Raw genomic sequence first — 21,281 nt, 5'->3', positions numbered from 1 at the left:
GATGTCTAACAGAGAAAAACACTGCTTATATTCACAGCTTCAGCTCTGTTTTTGCAATTTTTAAAAAAGTGCTCTAAAAACTCATTTGCCAGGATACAAAGCATATGTAAACTTCAAGGGAAGAAAAACTGTTCTAAGTCCTTCTGCATAATAAGTCTACCTTTCATTTTATGTAGCTGCTCTTCACCAATGCCAGAAAGAATGTACAAAGTATTAAACCCACCTTAAAAGTTTTCCCTCATCCCGAAATGTGTTCAGACCATCATCACATGACTTGGAGCGTTCTGTGGTTATGGCTAAGAGGTAGGAAGATCGACGGCTGGCTTTGATATTGCCTGTGACAAGTACAAAGACAAATGTTGGCATGACGACAAAGATAAAACAGCACAGAAGGGCCAAAAAGAATCATCTCATTCAAGAATCTGGATCCACAGAGAAAATGTGCTAAAGTGGATGGGAACATTATACAGAAAGAACAATCCCTTTCTGAGTTCAAACACTGCCACCTCAAATAATTCTGAGCACGAAGAACTCTCATTCCTCCGAGTTTTCCAGTAACCTCTTCTAACTTGTATATCCTATCTAAGTTGATTTCCCTTGCTTCTACAGGGCAATCCACAGGCAATATAATAAATTACACTGGCTAAAAGCAATTTTTCAGTCAAAAACGCAACTTAGCATTTGGCTATATATGTACAGTTGTTACAAGAAGGGGTAACCATGAAAGAATTATAAATATGACTCTGTAAAAACTGGGAGGCTCAGACTAACCTGCTTGGAGGTAAATAAGAGATGCATATTTTAAAATACCAAGCACTAATTTAGAACCTCAAGGAAATGCCTATCATTTTTTGGCAAGAGTGAATTGAATTCTCTCCCATTTGTATATCTCACAGCAGAGTGTCTATCAATAGCGGTTGCCAGAAATTGGTCTAGAGCAACATTATCCTCAGGTTTAATGCTCTAATGTTTTCCATAAATAATCATGCTTATGGAGAAAGCTGTAGGTGTGCCCTTACAGATAACATTAAGATCAAGGAGCTGGAATCTGAAAGTAGACTGCCCACAAATTACTATAATAAATAAATCACTCAGTAGGCCTATCTATCAAAGATGTAGAATCAGATTTTGCCTCTTTATTCCCTTTATCAGCAAGAACTCTTTGAAATCCATTGATTTCTACCTTTGCACCTCTTGATCTAAGTTTTTTTATCAGAACTTGAAATACTTCAAACTGGCTTTTTGTTCTACAGTAGTTTGATATCTTACAAGGGAAGTTAAATGGATGATGTTCACAAGAAATGCAAATATCTTGTCCATCTTCCCTACCTTTCCAAGCCTTTCACTGGTAATCCTTTCTCTTGTACCTTTAATGTACATCTGTTATTGAATGAATGCATGTAGGCCACAATATATAATTTTATGTCAGTTCTTAGTACACATCGCACATCTTCTTCCTGCTCTCATAAACAAGAGGATGTGAAGAAACTGACCTATATGGATTCTAAATCATATGTATTCAAAAATGTATGTATAAATGCATTCTACATTTATATATTAAGTATTCATGTCAGCATAATGATGTCAAAATTTAGCAGGCAAGCATCTAGGAAGAGAGAGAATATGGTTCTTCCTTAAATTTCTGATAACTGTTAGGTATACTTCTTGGGATTAAAGAACCAAATTTAACTTGAAGAGCCTCTGTATATTTATAGCCCTAAGAATACACTTTGGACATATAAAAAAAGTTAATGTGACCTGCTATCATAGTGATCTACCTTTTGTATCTCCATAAGTGTGTATGTGCACATGTGCATGAATGCACACACATATACCCACCCACATTCATTGTTGAATAATTCAGAGTTGTGAAGAGTAGCTCTTCATTTCATTTTGTAATGCTCTCATAGCACACAATTTAAGAATGACTACCTTAGATATATAAGGCACAATTTAAACATAATTAGTTTATAAGTCTAAAGCTTAAGGCTGATAATTTTCTAAATTTCCTTCCCCATCCAACTGCCTCTCCTTATGATTCAGTTTCAGTGGAATTTGTTGTAAACATGCTGTCATCTTTTTTTTTTTCCTTTTTACATAGCAAATCACTTCAAGAAGAAAATCATATGCAAATTCTTCTAGAATTCTTCTAGAACAATATATAATAAACCTGTATTTTTCTAATTTGACTTAAATTGCAACTCTAACAATTATAAGTAAAATTTATCATAATGATCCAGAATGGTCAACACAAACAATAAAGGTACTAAGTTTACTTACTGAGTCCCTGCTGTAGCATTCATTAACAAAATATATTTTTTTTAAAAAAATTTAAAACTGAGACTGAGTTCACAGTTTATCAGATGTTGCTTTTAATGTATGCATTAACCTGGTAACTACAAACAGTGAAAAACTGCATATAGGTAATGAGAGAAAGATGGTGAGAAGGGACTGGATCTCCCTAAGAACTAGCATAACTTTGTTACATAATTTAGAGAGTTTTTGCCATTCTTTTGCTTTTTTTCACTATTACTAGCTAAAGTAAGCTGATACTCTGACCTAAAGGTAGTGCTATCAGACTGAGCTGAAGAAATCTGGATATGTAATAGATGGCAGCAATGCTATACAAAAAGGCTAGCTATTTGCTGTCATCTTGTAGTTTCCTGGATGTTTGCAAGCCAGTTTGCAATCCAAATTTGAATAGCTCAAGTTCAAGAAAGGCAACGTTGGCTAAGTACTTACTACAATCCTGGGAATAATGGCGATTCATGGCAAAGGTGAAGGTAGGTGAAGAAGGGCTAGCAGAGAGCACCGGGGCAGAATTCATGGCACTGGAAACAACAGAGGAAGCAGGAATGTGCTTTGCCTTCAGATCAATGCTGGGGCTTGTCGGTTCATCTGAAACAGAGCAACCATAAAATGATAAATTATATACAAATGCATTTATACACATTTACTATATTGCATATTTTATATGTGTCCCAAGACAATTTCTCTTCACTCAATGTGGCCCAAGCAAGCCAATAGGTTAGACACGCCTGCTTTAGATGTTTTTCTCCTATCTAACCTCTAACAATCTCCAGAGAATGAGGCAAGATTTCCACAGCAACTCCGTATCTGAGGTGTTAATATATTAGATTTATATTGCCGCCTATTCGCCCCTGGAGACTCAAGGCAGCTTATAGAATATAAAAAAACACATTTAAAAAACAGTAAAAATCAAATAAATCAAATAAATTAATGTAATAAAATCACCCCTGACCCCCAACCTCCCACCCCAGCGACAGCCGATCACACGAGTCATTTAATGAGCTCCATCCCGCTCTGGGTTCCCCAGCCCTGCGGGCAGAACCAGGTCTTCAGCACCTTTTGGAAGAGAATTAGGGTGGGGGCCATTCTAATCTCTGGGGAAATGATGTTCCAGAGAGAGGGAGCCACCACAGAGAAGGCCCTTCTTCTGGGCCCCACCAGGTATATCTCCCTCGGGGATGGGACCTGTAGCATTCCCTGCTCTAATGGGTTGGGTAACTATGACCGGAAAGAGACGGTCCCTCAGATAACCTGGTCCCAAGCCATGAAGGACTTTAAAGATGACAACCAGCACCTTGAATTGCACCCCAGAAGCAAATCGGCAGCCAATGCAGCTCCCGCAGAAGAGGTGATATATGTGCACACTGGGGTCTGCACAAAACTATGCGGGCCAATGCAGGAGTGAAATGCTCCTGGGTCGGACCAGATTGCCCGGTCCAGTAGCGATCTTGGCCGTTGGTTCGGCAATCCAGTAGCAATGGTGGAGAGAAGCTCCACCCACTGGCCCGGGTGTCATTACTTCCTGGTTTTAACCAGGAAGTAATGTGTTTTTTACCTTCTGTGCTTGCGCAGGTTTTGCACATGAACAGGTCTGCACATGCAGGTGATACACGCATGTGAGCAGAGGAAGCATGCGCACAGCTTCCGGAGCTTCAAGGGCAGCCCCATGTAGAGCGTGTTGCAATGTAATATATAATTGAGAAACATCAATATAGTCATGATATTTCATTCCAAATCTCTGGTTGAAGTCTTCTAATCATGTCCATTCACTAGGGGTTGCATCTTATATAATAAGAGATGGTGGGGGGAAGATTAGCTCCTTCAGCACCCACACAGGAATGGTGGCATCTAGTTTCCAAGGTACTCAAACTACAGCAAGGAAGAATTCAGAATGCCTCATCATAGAGAGCCTTTTCCAAAATTCACATAAAAACATGAAATCATTTCTAAATGGTACAGCCCATGGCTGCAGATACATAGGAAAAGATGACTAACATCTGAAAAAGAGATGGTTGTGGTTTGGTAGATCACAGGCCAAGGTAGAGAAGAAAGTAATATACAGCTTATCCAAATTCTAGCCTCCTCATTGAATCAAGCCAAGTGACCCTTATATCAGTTTCACTATTACTCTTTTTTATAACAATAAGATTCCCTTCTCTTACTCTCTGTATAGAGGGGTAGTGAATCATCTTTCATAGGACATAACTGTACATATACAGTATTTATTTAGGGGGGGGAAGCTATTGTGCTGATTGATTGTTTGGAAAAGTGGATGCAAGCTCTCCAATTTCACTTTACCACTTCAAAAGTGCCTCCATGAATGCACATGAGTGCATAGACATGTGCCTAAAATGTAAACAAGATTGGGAAAACATGCAAGAATGGCTTTTTGAATTCCTCTTCTCCAGCAATGTACATAGGAGCTGTCAATATTTTTTTCCATGTTACATGTTGTGCCTTTGTACACTTGTGTACACCTTTTCTCTTGTGTTGCATGTGTGTGTGAACTGGAAAGCACAGGGCAGGCTGTATATGCACAACTCTTAGTCACATAATCAAGAGAAAGACTTAAAATGGACACATTCCAAACTGCTGAATCTAAGCCATTTTTAACCCATTTTTTTGGTCTGCCAATTTCTCTGTCCCAAATTTTATTTCTGTCTTCAGTGATTTATTCTAATGATGGACAACCCTGAGCCCTTCTACATAATTTCTTTCCAACAATTCATTGGTTTGGAAAAATAACAATGTGCAAAGAAACCCTTACTGCACCACCAATGTTTAATTCCTCTTTGCAAGTATAAGAGTACAAGCTATATTAAGGACCATATACTTGGTCATAAATATATCAACGATCAAAATCTATTCCATTCCACAGGGAACCATCCCACCTCATTAGATGACCACTCAGATAATCTGGTTACTCTCCTGGTTTAATCTAGCTCAATGGCTAGGTTAAATCTTAGTTAAGTCTTTATGATAAAGTCTGACCTAACAGAAATCAGGGAAAGAATACCAACAACTGGTTGGGCCAATTTTCATTTATTCCCATGACTCTATGCCTCATGACCTGGATGTGAGGTGCCCATGGGTGCAAGGGCAAAGAAACTAGGATTATAAAATTACCTCTTACTCTATGGATACAAAAAAGTTGTGTTGTTGTTGTTGAATGTTTTCTATTCATCAAAACTACAAATCAAAAGTTTATTTTTTGTTTTGTGCAAAAAGTTTCTAAAGAGCTTCCAGTCAGCTACAAATGTAAATGTTGCCTTTTCTCTAATTAAAAAAAAATCAATTTAGCCATCCCTAAAAGCTTCATCACCATCATAATCTCAGTGCTTTGCTCAAAAAGCAAAGTTCCATAATCTTTTTTCCCATCTATTTATCCATTAGTTAGCCATAAATCCCAACAGAAAAGTCTCTGGTTTCAATTGCATATTACAGGTAATTCCAGGGTTAAGAACCAGTTCTATTCCTAAATCTAAATTAGTACATGTATTTGCATCCAAAATTTTTCACACATCCACCATATATGATAAAATACCCCTTGACAATTTCCTGAAAATTACTAGCAAAATTAAAATTGCCTTCGTGCAGCTGGGTAGCTCTGACAAATGTAAATCACACCAATATACTCTAAATCTCAGAAGGACCTAAACACTGCACAGCTATAGCATTCCCTCCCCCCCCAATATTTTTTATATAGTAGGTATATTTAACAATGTTTGGATCTCATTGTAAACAAGTTATGAATCTGACAGAGGAATTGTCTTAACAAAATTCTATTCTGGAAAAATCGTATACTAGAATCTATTTCTAGGACCCTAACTCTCTAACTGATTTAAACATTCATATGAGGTTCAAGTTGTACATATAAATTGACTATGAAAAATAAATCTGAAAAGCAAAAACATTGTTGACATAAGAAAATAGCATAAATAAAGGGCAGGGATAACTTATTTGGATCCAAAAATAGCTAGAAATATCGCTTCTACTTTTGCTTTTTTCCAAGTGATCTTGAAATAGTGCACCAGGCATAAACACATTATCAATGTTGTACTAGTCAACCCCCTACTTCAATAGAGTATTGTTTTGTAAACCTACCAATAAATGGGATGAATGCAAGTGAATCCTCTGGTGTAGCCAAAGGGGCCACACCCCTCTTGTTTTCTTTATTGGCTGCCGGCGCCGGTGCAGGTGGATCACAAATGTCTGTTTCCTTTAGATCACTGGGGAAGACAAAATTCATCTGTCTTGCAGGAGGAGGCATTTTACGTCCAGTTGGGGGCTTCTGTCGAAGAACTACCTCATCTTTTCTCTCCTCGGCATCAGACTGTAATGGTTCTATAGCTTGAGATGAAGAAATCTGCTCAAAAGATTTCACATCATTCTCCTGTTTGGCTGATCTTTGGTCCATTAGGTTCTCTGGGCTGCTGGCCAGGAAAGGGTCTGGACAAGTAGAAGGAGCACTTGAAAGCACAGCAGTAGGCAAAGACTTCTCAACGTAAGATGGTGTTGAGTGACTCAACTGCCTTTGAGAAATATTAAATGTTGGAAGATCTCCAAAAGTAGCATCGCGGAAAGAAAGAGCATGGAGCAAGCCAGTCCGACGCTGGAATGAAGGGCTGTAGCTTCGGTAGCCAATATAACCAGAGTCATCAATGCTCTGGAGGTTGGGCTGAGAAGGATGTTTTTGCACATGTACAGAGGGAGGATCTCTGGAAGAGGCAGAAGGAATACAAGTACTTGGATGATTAGGCTGGGCTCGGTTAATTTGCCCATGCTGGTAAAACCTGTCTGATGGCAATATGCACCTCCCATAACTAGGAGAAACCAAGTCAGCCTGTTCAAGAGCTTCCATGGATTGCCCATATTTCACCAGATAGTTATCTGATCTTGCGCGGTAACTCCAGTTATCATGAGCTGAAGACTGGATTAAAGTTTCTTGGGAAGCACTATGAGACCATCCCCGGGAGGACAAAACGTCTCCCAGATGGTCTTGTGACACACTTCGGTAACGAGGTGGCATAGCACTGCATCGCTCCTCTGAAGAGCTTCGCCGTGGTACTTGACTTGAGATCCAATTGGACAAGGCCTGTTGGCATTCTAGACGGCTAATAGATTTGGGTCCAGCTCGAATGCATTCCCGTGAGGGCCTGCCCTCACGATGAGCATCCTTCAATCCACCATGTGGATGTTGATCAGGATGATGTTTGGGGGGTCCATAGCAGCTGTGGTTGGGCATAGAGTAAGTGGAAGGAATGTAAGGTGAGGGAGAGGCTATAGAACCTGGACAACTGCTATTGGGGTACTGGGAGAAAGAACCAGAAGCTGGGATATGCCTTGGAATAGGTGCCCGTTGAGTCATTCCATACTGGACCTCCTCTGTACAATGGGCAGGACTGGAATGGTTGCTAGCGAAATTTTGTTTGGATTCAGTCCAGGCACTTAGATGAGTTTTGTGAACTGCAGTGCTATTCAAAGGAGAAGATGGGCCTGAGGACCCTGAATGGTAGGACTGCCTATTATCCACCTGTTGTCCCTGGTAAAATTCAGCTGTTGAAACATCCCGTCTTGACTGAAATGGATAATTTTTACGAGGATAGCATATAGGTGGTGGCTCAGGAATGCTCTGTGCCCCTCCGGAGTATGGTTCATTGCCCTTTAAGTATGCATCTTGAGAATATGCCTGGAAAAAGGAACAATGGAAAAAATGGGTGAGGATTGATCTAGAAAACTGAGCTACTGAGTCAAATATTTATGTATACAGGCGAACATGTTACAAATTATATGGAGACCATATTTTAAAATCATGGAGTATGTAAATTCTATGACTTTTTATTGATAATATTTCTTTGAATTATCAATTATCAGGCTTGGAATGGATTATTTAGATCATCAAGTTTAAATTTTTGTTCAGAGCAGGAATCCAAGTTAAAGCTTCCAGATAGATAACTGTCTAGCCACAGCTGCACATATATAATGAAAGGAAAATTACTTTTCTGGGTAATTGATTTCACACTTGAAATACAATTCACACTTGTATTTCTTACTATAAATACATTGTTTCTAATATTCATTGAATTTGCCTCCCTTAGATTAAATTGTAGGTTAAATGATAGCCCCCCTGAAATTTGCATAGTTTCAACCCTGGTGATATTCTAGAGATCTTTAAAAACATAGTTATTCTCTCAGAAGTTTAGGTAGGATGATTGTGGAGCACCATCTGTGATTTGTTAAGTTCCTTTTTTCTCTATTTTACATTGTAAGTTTCCCAGAGACATTCTGGACTTGGGAGACCTTTAGATCCAATCAGACAATCACCAACACTCTGAAGTAAGATTTTTGTCCATGTAACATTTCAAGCATCTGAACAGTGCTATCACATTCCACCCTCCCAAATAATCTTTTTTCATTACAAAATATATGAAATTTCTTCATGGGCTTAGTTTCTAGTTCCTGGATCATCTTTTCTGAAAATATTCAATTTTTCAGAATCCCTTTTAAAGTGTGATATCCAGAACTGGATACAATGCATGATGCACAGATCTGACAAAAACAAAAACAAATGGAATACTTAACTTCCCATAATTTGAAAATTATTCTTCAGTTAATGAAATCTAATATTTGCATTTGTCTCCTTTGCAACTATATTATTATAGTGGTGATTGATGTAAAGTTTACAATTGACCACTACTCCATAAGTATCATTAACAGGCTAATTATGCCCCATGCTGTATTTTTCAATTTGATTTCAATTTTTTGTTTCCTATATGAGCAATTTTATACTTTTAAATTTCATAATTATTTTCAGCTTGTTTTCCAACTTACAAGATCAGAATTGCAATTCTGACTTCTAGTGTATTAGCTTTGCTACCCAATTCTATATATTTTTTCAGTTTGATAACCATTCTACCCCCGCTTCACTCAAATCATTAATGAAAATATGGAAGAGCAGAAGACAAAGGACTGAGTCTTATAACACTCCATTTGATGAAGAAATATTATTGTGCTTTCTTTGAGTCGGATTTTCAAGCTGTCTATACATCCACTTGCCATTTCATCCAACCCACAATTAACCAGTTTGCTAATCAGGATGTCATGTTTCAGATGTAGCTGTCTATTCTAGCATTACACATTGCAGTTCAGCAATGGAATACTTTAAGGCCAATTCTAGCAGTCAGAAATGTTTTCCTTAGCAATCCAGACGCCAAGTCAGCAACAATAAAGGAGCCAGGAATTGCAGTATGAAGGAAAACTACAACTATAGTGTTTAGAGGACAGGTGTCTTAAGTGATCATATTTTATTCAAGAGTTGTCCCTTTAGCAAAACTAGCTGCTAATACTAGGGATCTAAGGCAAATCATAGACTTATTTTTGGAAGTTAAAAATGGAAGCACTTTAAACTTTTATAATTCCCTGTCTGTGCCTCCTTCTGTAAAGAGCATACATCCCACATATGCTGAATTTAATCTCTGAGGATCTTTCTTTCTCTTCCACTAGACCTTCACATTTGTTGGCATCACTATTCTTCAGCTTCTTGATCCTCTTTCCAGTTGACCCTATTATCTGCACCTTCCACGAGACCCTCCAGTTTCTGGAGAATAAGATGCTCCTGCACATTGCCATAGTCACAAATGTTTTCCTTACTACGTACTTACAAATTCACCAGATGTTTACACAGCAGCTCAATCAATTTAGACAGTAAAAGAGTTGTTGATCTTTTAGTTCATATTATTTTAGAACAGTTTGTCAACTTCTGGTTTTTGGCATGTCTATAAGTATGTCAATTTGATCAACCAAACAGCAGCACAGACACAATTGTGGGTGCAAAAGCATCTGGTAAGATTTTTGAAAAAGAGTAGCTGGTGTTCCACTACCTATACTTTTCTTTACTGGCTTTCCGAGAAGGAAGGAAACTTTGTTGTGATTATAGAAGAACCATGACATTTTTAAAATTTATTATTAAATTGATAACCCACCCATCTCACAGTCTGAGGCAACTCAAGATATGTTGTTTGCCTGTCAGTTCTCTGGCAAGCAAGGTGACAATAAACCCAAGGAATGGGAAATATTAAAAGGGCTGGCCACCAAGAGAGACTTCCCCAGAACTCTCTAAAACAAGGCCCCAATACTCCTAAAAGTGAATCTCTTTAACTTCTATTAACATCAGAGATCTACCAGGAGAGAATGTTGATGGTTCCCCCAAAAAAGTGATGCAGTGTCACTCTGATAGATATTTTTTTTCTCAGAAATAATTCCCATTAAGTTTAGTGCTGCATGCTCCACCAAAGTAAACATAGCACTGCAGCCTTATATTTATTTTTCATCTTATTTAAACATACCATTCTACAAACCTGTTTTAAAGTATTAAAGTCAACTCCCTCTCTCCTTCCTCAACCACCAGATTTCCTATAGTTGAAGTTTAGGAAAGTTGAAAATAACATTGGAGATTTGCCAGGGAGTTGCTAGTATTTAAAATCCTTATAGATATGGACGCTATTTATATATTTTGGAGAAATTTGAAGTTACGACAATTAGGTATCAGGATAAGGCTATGTCTCTCATTAAAGAGAAAGGAAGAAAACTAAGAAATTTATAAATCTCTGAACTTCAGAATGAAAAACAGGCTGACTCATTTCACTTCTAACATTCTGCAAGTTGGCAGTCATACTAGGAAATTTCTATGCAAAGAAAAGTAAGTTGCATCATAGTGAAAAATGTCTGGTCAGGTTTGCTGAGAGATGGCCTGGAAGAATACCCGTGTGGCTTTTATCCTCTCACATATGTCTCTTTTACCTAAACTACCAGCTAACCATGAAAAGATCTTTGTTAGATAATAATAAAGTCCGAATACCATACTGAGAATCAAAAAAATTCCCAACTGCTCCTGGCCTAGCCATTCTATTACACGCTGGAAACTTGCCCTTGATAGATGAAACCACATTTCAGGCCAGGGACTTGTCAAGTTCCAAAAAAGGAGTTATGTTTAAACCAGACCTTGGCTTAAAGGAGCCATAAGAAAGAAAAGAGAAAAGAGAAAAGGGAAAAGAGAAAAGAGAGAAAAGAGAGAAAAGAGAGAAAAGAAAAGAGAAAAGAGAAAAGAGAAAAGAGAAGAGAAGAGAAGAGAAGAGAAGAGAAGAGAAGAGAAAAGAAAAGAAAAGAAAAGAAAAGAAAAGAAAAGAAAAGAAAAGAAAAGAAAAGAAAAGAAAAAGGCTAGTTACTATGCTATATGGTATTTGTTTATTTCTGCCTGGCAGCAGCTCCTGTGAAGTTAATTAAATACTCAACTCCTCTTGCTTAATCCTGACGGAGGATAACAAGTCCATTAAAATATATACGCACTCTATTTTACATGCTGCTCAGAAGGGGCTAGGCTTCTCCTTAAATCCAAATTCTGCCTTTCTGTCTGCCGGGAAAAAGTCACCCTAGTTCTGGTCAGGATCTGGCCCAATATACATAGCACAAAGTTTATTCTTATGGTAATGAAATGCTTCGAATTTAAAATCATTACCTTTGTCTTCTCTGTTGTATTTCTAGTCTTGTATTTTTGTTGCGCATTCTTGATCTCCCTTCTTCAAAAAGAGAAATGTTCCCTTCCCCTGGAAATCTCTAATGCACAAGCTAATATTTCTTCTCTTTCTCAATCTTCCTTTTAAGTGTTGCTTTCAGGGAAAAAAATGACATAAACTAAGACGCCTCAATGTGGGAGGGGTGAAGAGAGCCAAGAATGTCTCTTCACGCATCCTGTCAAGAGTAACTCTGTAACCCCAGGCTCTGTCATTGGCTGGCTAAGCCGGCTTCCGCACCACAGGAATGCCGACACACCCCTGTGAGGCACCAGGACAGGGGGAAACCCACACAAAGGTTCCTTTGCTATGAGACATGTAAAAGCAAAAGCAACTTGGGGTAACAGCGCCTTGCACAGACCTAGAGTTACTGCATCTCTGGCTGTAAACCCTTCTGCCAATGCTTAATTGTAGGCAGAGTAGTGCTTGATACAATTCCAAAATGCCTTTGTTCGAATTTGGAAGTTGTTGGGAGGCTATTATAACAGAAGCTCCTGTAATTGTGAAAGATGAGATAAATGACAGATAGATAGATAGATAGATAGATAGATAGATAGATAGATAGATAGATAGAATTGAAGAGAAAAAGAACAAAGTAAACAAGGAGGTGAAAAATAAAGCCAAAGAAGTAGCAATTTGCTAATTGCTGTTTTTTGGAATTAATACAACATATTTCCCCAAGGCTCTGAACCAGGAATGGGTAATCTGTCACCCTTCCAATATTGCTCAGCTCCAACTCCCAGGAGCCATGGTCAATTGGTTCAATTTTAAGAGATGTTGACACTGTGGCAGCAACATCTGAAACAAGTCAGCTTTACCAAGCTAACCGATCAGTGGTGGGTTTCTACCAGTTCACACGATTCTGGCGAACTGGTAGTGGTAATTTGGCCTGGGTCGCCGAACCGTTAGTGACTGCTGGCTGGCCACGCCCCCGAACCAGTAGCCTGGTCACCGCTCAGTTGCCCTGCCCGCCCGCCCGACTGCCAAGAAGTGGCTCTCACAGAGGCGGTGGCTGGGAGGCTTTTCGCAGTCGCATTGAAAAAGAAAAAGCCTTGAGAGCTGCCGCAGGCTGCCAAAAGCTACAGGAGGTCACCAAAAAAGTCACTGCCATTGCATCCCATTGCCTGCTGCGTCAGTCTGAGCATGACACAACAGGCAATGGGATGCGCATGCTCAGCTGGCGCAAAGAACAGGGCGACAAAGGCAGCAGGTTTTTCGGCAACCTCCAGTAGCTTTTGGTGGCCTGCGACCAGCCACCACAGCTTCTTAGCAGCTTTTTCTTTTTTGGTGCGACTGCAAGAAGCCTCCCAGCCGCTGCCTCTTTGAGAGCCGCTTCCCAGAAATGGTGGCTGACTGGAGGCTGCTGAAAACTACCAGAGGTCAGCTTGCCTTCTGGACTCCGGACAAGCTGTCACATGAAGAAGGTAAGTAGCCCAAAGAAAGAGGCAGTGGTGGGGGAGGAAGCAGGACTAGGGCCGGGGCCGCTAAAGGAGGGGAAACAGGGTGACACACGTGACTGACGAAGGGAGGGCAGGGCAGCATGCAGGAGGAGGCCTTTGATAGATTACGCCAGGCCTGGGCGGAAAATAAGTAGATAGGTAGAAATTAAAAAAAAAATCCTACCTTTTTTTGTGGGCGTGGCTAGGTGGGGTGGTCATGTGACTGAGTGGCCATGGCTGAGTGACGTCAAGTTGGCCATGCCCACTCAGTCACATGACCACCAAGCCACAAGCAAGTCACGCCCACAGAACCGATAGGAAAATTTTTTGAAATCCACCACTGTAACCGATACAAGCAACCAGAGGCCTCTACTTTAATCCTCCGACTTTAATACCATCTCATTTAGAATTCTAGCTACGGAGAATCCAAAGCTTATACACCCTTTTAAACCCCAATAAAAATGGGTTTTGTTGTTTGCTCAAAACCATCATAGACTAATAAAGTACCATGTTTTCTTTGTTTGCTCTTATACTCTGTGGATCAACATGGGATATTCATTCCAATTTGTAAATCACCATGGTTGTCTTCATGTTATTTATAACCCTGAAAGAATTAGAGTCTTTTGGCATTCTCAGTTTGTTGAAAAGGAAATACAAAAGTTCTTTCTTTGGGCTCACAAGGAGCCATGAGCAAAATAGTTGTCACTGAGTCTTAGTGTATAACATGAATAACACTAGTTCCCTCTGCAAAAGGAAAACCATGTTGTAAGCACAAAATCAATCCAGATGGAGATGTTATGAATATGGAATATGTCTGTGCCATACAGTATAGAATAATTTCTAGAATGAAATACCATATTTTTCAGAGTATAAGACGCACCTTTTTCCCCCCTAAAAGAGGCTGAAAATTTGGGTGCGTCTTATACTCCAAATGTAGCTTTTTCTAAGCTTTTTTTCAGCCCTAAGGAGGCGCTAACGAGGCACTAGCGAGTGATCTTCCCAGCTTTGCCTGCTCCCTCCACTCTCCGCTGTGCTTTAACAAAGCGCTAGCGAGTGAAGCAATATCCATGCTTTGCTCTGACTCTCAGCTGTTCTTTAGAAGTTTTTTTTTCCCAGCCCTAACTAGGCGCTAGCTGAGTGAAGCGATCTCCCCCTGTGCTTTGCCTGCTTTTCTCATTGCTGCTTCCGCTCAGCTGTGCCTTAGAAGCTGTTTTTTTTATCCCCGAGCAGGGGATAAAAAACCAGCAAACTGGTTTTTGGTTTTGAAAGCTGACCAAACTGGTTTTGAAGCTGACCAGACTAAGGACCCTAGCCAGATGAATAGGTAGGCAGATTTCCCCCCCCTATTTTCCTACCCCAAAAACTAAGCTGTGTTTTATACTCCCATGTGTCTTATACTCCGAAAAATACGGTACCTAGAAATCTCAATTCTTATTTCAGAAAAAAATAAAGCAAATTTCTATCCTTTATCTATGAAGATAAGCTTCAAAGCCCAGAGAAAAGATTTTATTTTCTCATTACTTGCAGTAGAAAATATTATTTACAATAAACCTTAGCTGAAATTAAAAATTATATGTTACATACAAAATGCATTAAAACACAAAAAAAAATCTTCTGGTGAAAATGGAAGACCAGCTTCATTTTAAAACTTACACGAGGAAAATCTTGAGCATTGGGAAGGAATAATGAAAACAGGGCGAATTCTTCACAAACACCAAGGACACTGTTATTACTTTGCTAAATGATGTATTCTTATTCAGCACCTCTCCCTAAAACAGAACATTAATGATAATATGGAGGTTGCACCTGCCTATATTATTTGTACTATATATTGTTCTGGCTGCTACAATCTAATTTTTGACCCAACTATGTGTCATACATAAAAATCACAGATATCTTTGTTAATGGATTCAGAAATAAAAAATTCAGAACACAGAATTAGTGGAGAATGATAAACAGGGCTCTTTAAGTCCCGCTTCTTTACTCTGGGCTTTCAACTGCCATTCTTTGTCCCCAAATGCCTCAACCCTGAAGGTTTTCTTCCATTCAAATCAATAGACAGTGGTGTGTTAGTATGTGTTTGTATGTGTTTATGTATGTTTGCGTGTGTACGTACTTGTGTATGCACAGGTGCACTTAAACCCTCAAAAGATACTTAGTGAAAATATCATCAAGCCCAACTAGCTTTCCAGTCAACAGTCAGGAGAATATCTCCTGGCCCTGGAAAATAACTCACCAGTTGCAGAATATCTTCATCTTTTGGCATAATGGAGAGTTCCAAAGCATCTTCACTGCAGAAAAGAGAAGGCATTTTTAAAAGATTAATGATGAATATGAATTTTCTACCACACTGCACTGTAACAAAGCTCAAACAGGGCTGTGCTCAAAGGCAGACATTAGATCTGATACCTAGATTCCAAATTGGCAAGGTTGCCACAACACATTTGTGTTCTGTTTGACTTGGTGTCTTGCAAATGTGTGGGATTACGCTCTTCCCATTATCCTTAGCATTCTGGCCATACTGGTAGCGAATATAGGGATTATAATTTAATACATCCAACAGACCTCAGTTTAGAAAGACTGGATTACCTTTCAAAACCCCCTTGCACAAGCACACAAGATTGCTAAATTAAGAATCATCTAGAATTTTCTAGAATTATCTAAGGGCACTATTGTTCTCCACATACACTGACTTTTGACTATACAGTCACATCTCTTTTACCCAAATCAATACCAATATGCTATGAAACATGATATACTGTAATCCACAACTGAGCTCTCAGGATAATCATCATCATCAACAACAACAACAACAACAATAACTAGTAGTAATTTCATGGGATTATTGCTGCAAAGCATTTGTCTTACCTTTATGAGTCTCAATAAAGATAATTGGCTTTATTGGCTCAACATGAGACACACGTTATTTATTTATTTATTTATTTATTTATTTATTTATTTATTTATTTATTAGAATTTGTCAAACAAGAACAAGAATAAGAAAATAAAAATACAATGACAGTGGGGGAAGCTATGGTAGCCAACAGTTGTTGAACTACCATTCCTACCACCCTTCACAATAGGCCAAGCTAGTTGAGCTACATCTGGAGAAATATAGATTTCCCACCTCTGTTCCATTTAATGAAAATGTTGAATGATGGAGAGAAGGAAATGCTTATTTTTTTTTCTGCGCATAATATTTTTCCATAAAACCAATAGACATGATACTAATATTGCTCTTCTATTTGGGTTTCAGATACTTGTAATTAGAGGGATCAGCAATCTTTCCAGAAAAATAAATACCTTCAGTAGTACCTTCAGTCAATTTTGCCTAAGCACCTTTTAATGTAAATTATTTTTAATAGGGAGAAAATTTCATGAGAACATAAGGTTCTCCCTAACGATGGCTTTCTCGTAAGATCTCGCTCTCCTCCATCTTTTCAGCAAACTAATCGCACTGCAACATTTTTGTGGTCTACCTGATTCTGAACCCAATGTTAATTATTAATACAAATTGAAAAGCTTTTTTCTTTTTTTAAAAAAAGGAACAGAATAAAAGTCTAATTAAAACATCAGAAGTTAAAAGTACCAGGAGAATCACAATGGGATATTGTACACTTTATTGATTAGTCAATTGATCATATCAAATAGGAGCATCAACCACGGATAATCAGAAAAGATTACAGTGAAGTAGGTTAAAATAGCTACAGTGAGATAAAATAGAATAAAATCTAATAGTTAAGATAAAGTGAAGATAAAACGTAAGATAAAATAGTATAAGGCAAAATAAGAGAACTTTATTAAGTCATTTGACTATGTAAAACTGATATAAAAGTTCAGTAAAAAGAAAACAAAACTGTATAATTCATAATCATCCCTACAATTAAACCCAATCTGACAAAGGTATTCTGTCCTCTTTGAGATGGCCTTTGAAATGAAGATTACAACCTTATTGATGATGTGCAGGTTAGTTCCCTAAAATAAGAAGACTCTTTTCCCCCAGATGTCTCCCAATATTTTTTAGTTTTTAAATTAAAGGTCTAAATAAGCTGCCTTTTCTCGAGAGTAGAATTTGCTGTCAACAAATATGTGTCAGATATCTTCATTGGATGGTGTTTCACAAATGCACAATCTTTCTTCAATTGGGACTCCCTTGCCTTACCATGAAGTCCAGTCAAATTGAGCTCTAGGAAAAGCACTTCTGAGATGTTGTGGAATGTAATTTTTAAAATATTTTTTTCTAAGCCTGATTTGCATTGAGCCAGCCACTTTAAAAACTTGACACATTTAAATACTGCAATATTATCTTGGGCAGCCACATGAAGGCATCTACGGTCTTTTCTTTTCTGTGCCCTACCATTCCAGTTCTTCCTTGATCAATATGCCCAGACCCCTTATTGCATGATATTTCTTTTTTACTTTCTATACTGGGGTGACCCAGGAGTTAAATCCAGGTATCGAGATTTATTCATCCCCACCTGTTAACCAGATCTTTTTTCTGCAATCAGACCAAAATTGTACAGAAATTAAGATAGATCACATAGTTTGTTTTTCCATTCTTCTACATTCCATATTAGTATAGAAGCACCAGATAAAGAATTGGCAGTTACGATTTCACATTGTTGTGCATATTGTCAATGACTACTTCAGCTTCAACCACAACAATACACAAGCAAATAATAGATACAATAGATTGGAGGTAAACCGCTCCAAACTCGATTGCAGAAAATATGACTTCAGTAACAGAGTGGTTAATGCCTGGAATGCACTACCTGATTCTGTAGTTTCTTCCCCAAACCCCCAAAACTTTAACCTTAAACTGTCTACTGTTGACCACACCCCATTCCTAAGAGGTCTGTAAGGGGCGTGCACAAGTGCACCAGCGTGCCTACCGTCCCTGTCCTAATATTTCTTTTTACTTACTCTTTTCATGTATCCAAATTATATTTATACTTTTACCTATCATCTTATATATGATTGACAAAATAAATAAAATATATAGCAATGGCAAATCCAGCCTATATATCTGGCTGAGTGATGAACCATAATAATAACTTCAATAGAGAAGTATTTATTTCAATATGTTTACTCAGAGGCAAAATGCAAGATTATTTAGCCAGTTTCACATTATAGGTATGTGAAATTTCAAGGACTTTCAGTGGTGGTCTTAAGTTGCTTCATAATATAGGAATCAGTATTGACTAAGAAAATGATTAGGTGTATGGGGAGCAAGGATTTCACAGTATCTATTACAGTATTTAAATTCATGAAAGTTACCTTTTGTCCTGGCTCTTCCCTATTTGTCCTGGCTCTGGATGTTTCTCAAAGATCAAATATGGCTCTCAGCTTCTGCTTTAGGTGTTTTCAAAATCTCCAGATTTTTTTGCGACCTGTCCACACTTCAAAGGGGGCTTTACTAGAGGTCCACACCTTAAAGGGGGCTTACATTTCTAGAAAGTGTCTCCAGGTGAGGAGAGCTCACTGCACGTAAACTTCCTTTTCCCAGGCTGCCCATCTGCACTAAGAGTTGGACAGTTTTCTAAAGGTGTAAGCACATGGCTGTAACGTCCCTTGGTTGTTTTTCTGGAGAAGACAGCCCTGACTGTCACATTGCTAGCATCGACTTGAATAACAAATGTTGCATTTGGGTCTGGGTGTTTTAGCATGGGCTTGGCTGAAAATAGACATTTAAGTTTTTCAACAGCTGCTTGCCCTTCCATTGTTCATTTGAAGGGCTGGCTCCAGTGGTGGGTGCTCCCGGTTCGGTTCGGTTCGGTTCTATAGAACTGGTAGTAAAACCAGCAGGAGGCTCTGCCCACCCACCACCACATCATCATGGGTGATCTGCGCATGCGCAGAAGCTTCTGTGCATGCATGCGAGAGTGAGCAAAGTGAGCACACGCACACGCTCCCGCTGCGAACCAGTAGTAAAGGTAAGTGGAACCCATCCCTGGCTGGCTCAGCTTAGGTTTCCCGTCTCCCTTGGTCTTTAGGAGGTTAGTAATAAGGAATGCTATTTGAGCAAATGAGGGGATGAATTGCCAATAGAAGTTAGTAAATCCCAGGAAGCTTTGGACCTGTTTTCGGGTATGCGGGCTCCCCCATTCTAGTATTGCTCGCACCTTCACCTCCACCTCCTTGTGGGAAATGTGTTAGCCCAAATAGTTAATCTTATCCTTGTGGAACTCCTTGGAGAGCTTTGGGTATAATTGAGTGGCACAGAGCTTTTTCAGTGCTACTCTGACCAGCTTCATTGTTCCTCCATAGTTTCAGTGTAAATCAGGATATCAGCTAAGTCAACTAAGACCCATTTATACAAATGTTCATGCAGGATTTCATTAATTAATTGCATGATAGACTGCAAGAGCCCCTTGTAGTTTGAAAGGCAACACTCAGAATTGGAAGCTCTCCAAGAGGTAATTGAGGGCTGTTGTCCACTCATCTCCTCCATGCATACCTGGTAATGTGCTTCCCTGGGGTCTAATTTTGTGAAGATCTTCCCTTTGGTTAGGTGGCAAGGGGGAGACGTTTTCCACGCAAATGACGTTTAGCAACAGTAATTCACGTGTAGGCGAAGAGACCCATCTTTTTTCTCCCGAAATAGTACATGTGGTGCCATATGGGATTTTGCTGGTTGAATGAACCCTGTGCTAGATTCTTATCTATAAAGATTGAGTTCATCTAATTCCCTTGGAGACATAGAATAAAATTTTAGCTTGGGTAGTTTTGCTCCCGTCAGTATCTCTATGGAACAATCTGTGGGGGTGGGGGTGGGTAATATGTCTGAACTCTGCTCATTGAATAGTTCTTTCAAGTCCTAGTGCTGTTTGGGGATCAGAAGGGGGGGGTTTCCTGTTCACACGCCTTTTTTAGAAAAGCAGTTTTTAATTCCTCTAACATATCCCTGGCTCTTGCTTGTAAGTGCAGTTGAAAGATTCCAGTTAATGTTGAGCATGTTGAAATCGTCCAGATTACAACTGTTCCCTTGATTGCCATCTGGGTTATCTCCTCAACCCAAATGCTATCAGAATCCTCTGGAAGCCTGTATATGACACCAATTCTGACGACTGATCCTTCTTTAGTTTGTCATCAAACCCAGAGAGTTTCAAGTAGATTGCATGTTTTCTGAAATAGTTGTAGTTTTATGCCCTTTTTTGACATAAATGGCAACTCCACCCCACCCCATTTTCTACTGTCTTTTCTGTATACTATGTAGCCTGTAGACTATATCCCAATTATTTGAATCCCTGAACCATGTCTTTGTAATTGCAACGAGAACCATGCTCTTTGAACATAATAGCTATTAGTTCACAAAGACTGTTGCCTAAACTGTGAGCATTAGTGCATATGGTATGGCATATGCTATCAAAATCTTGATTTTTTTTCTTAGCAACAACCTTAATACTATTTATTTTTATTTTATTTATTTTATTTTATTGGATTTCTATACCGCCCTTCTCCCGAAGGACTCAGGGCGGTGAACAGCCAAAAGATAAAACACAGGAATACAAAATTTAAAATAGATTAAAACAGATTAAACAATTTGGCTCAATTTTAAAAATATCCCATAATTAAACAAATTAAAATTAGTGTTTAAAATTTAAATTTTAAAATTTTAAAAGAGAGAAGATTTAGGCCAGGCCAGCTTGATGAAATAAAAACGTTTTAAGCGCGCGGCGGAAGGTGCGCAGATCCGGGATCCTCCGTATCTCCGGGGGGAGCTCGTTCCAGATCGTAGGTGCCCCCACAGAGAAGGCTCTACTATTAATCATACAAACATCTATCTTAGAAACAATGACAACCCCATTAGTTTTAGATGACTGGAGCAGAAATATTCTGTATCAATTAATTCTTTGTCCCCATTATTCAGTTTAAATGCTTCTCCAGAAAACCCCAAATTTAATATTAAGTAGCTCAGTTCCTTTTTGTAATGGATGCAAACTAGGGGTGGGTTCAAAATGCA

General features: G+C 38.8%; 1 protein-coding gene across 8 annotated transcripts in view; it reads right to left on the bottom strand.

Moving 5' to 3' along the window:
• The window catches only part of ARHGAP23 (Rho GTPase activating protein 23), a 216,225-nt gene that overhangs the window by 37,992 nt on the left and 156,952 nt on the right, over nt 1-21,281 (bottom strand). For all 8 annotated transcript variants that reach the window (XR_015733802.1, XM_034415626.3, XM_060691605.2 and 5 more), the window contains exons 6-9: nt 15,555-15,609; nt 6,415-7,999; nt 2,743-2,898; nt 224-335 (exon numbers count right to left, since the gene is read on the bottom strand). Coding sequence is in view for 7 of the 8 variants with exons in the window: in XM_034415626.3 (XP_034271517.2) it covers nt 224-335; nt 2,743-2,898; nt 6,415-7,999; nt 15,555-15,609 (1,908 nt within the window). In the remaining variant the exon portion in view is untranslated. The remainder of the gene's footprint in view (nt 1-223; nt 336-2,742; nt 2,899-6,414; nt 8,000-15,554; nt 15,610-21,281) is intronic.

This window comes from Pantherophis guttatus, chromosome 4, assembly GCF_059756535.1.
Source record: "Pantherophis guttatus breed Tessera chromosome 4, ASM5975653v1, whole genome shotgun sequence".
NCBI lineage: Eukaryota > Metazoa > Chordata > Lepidosauria > Squamata > Colubridae > Pantherophis > Pantherophis guttatus.
This window is presented reverse-complemented; position numbering and strand designations above follow the sequence as displayed.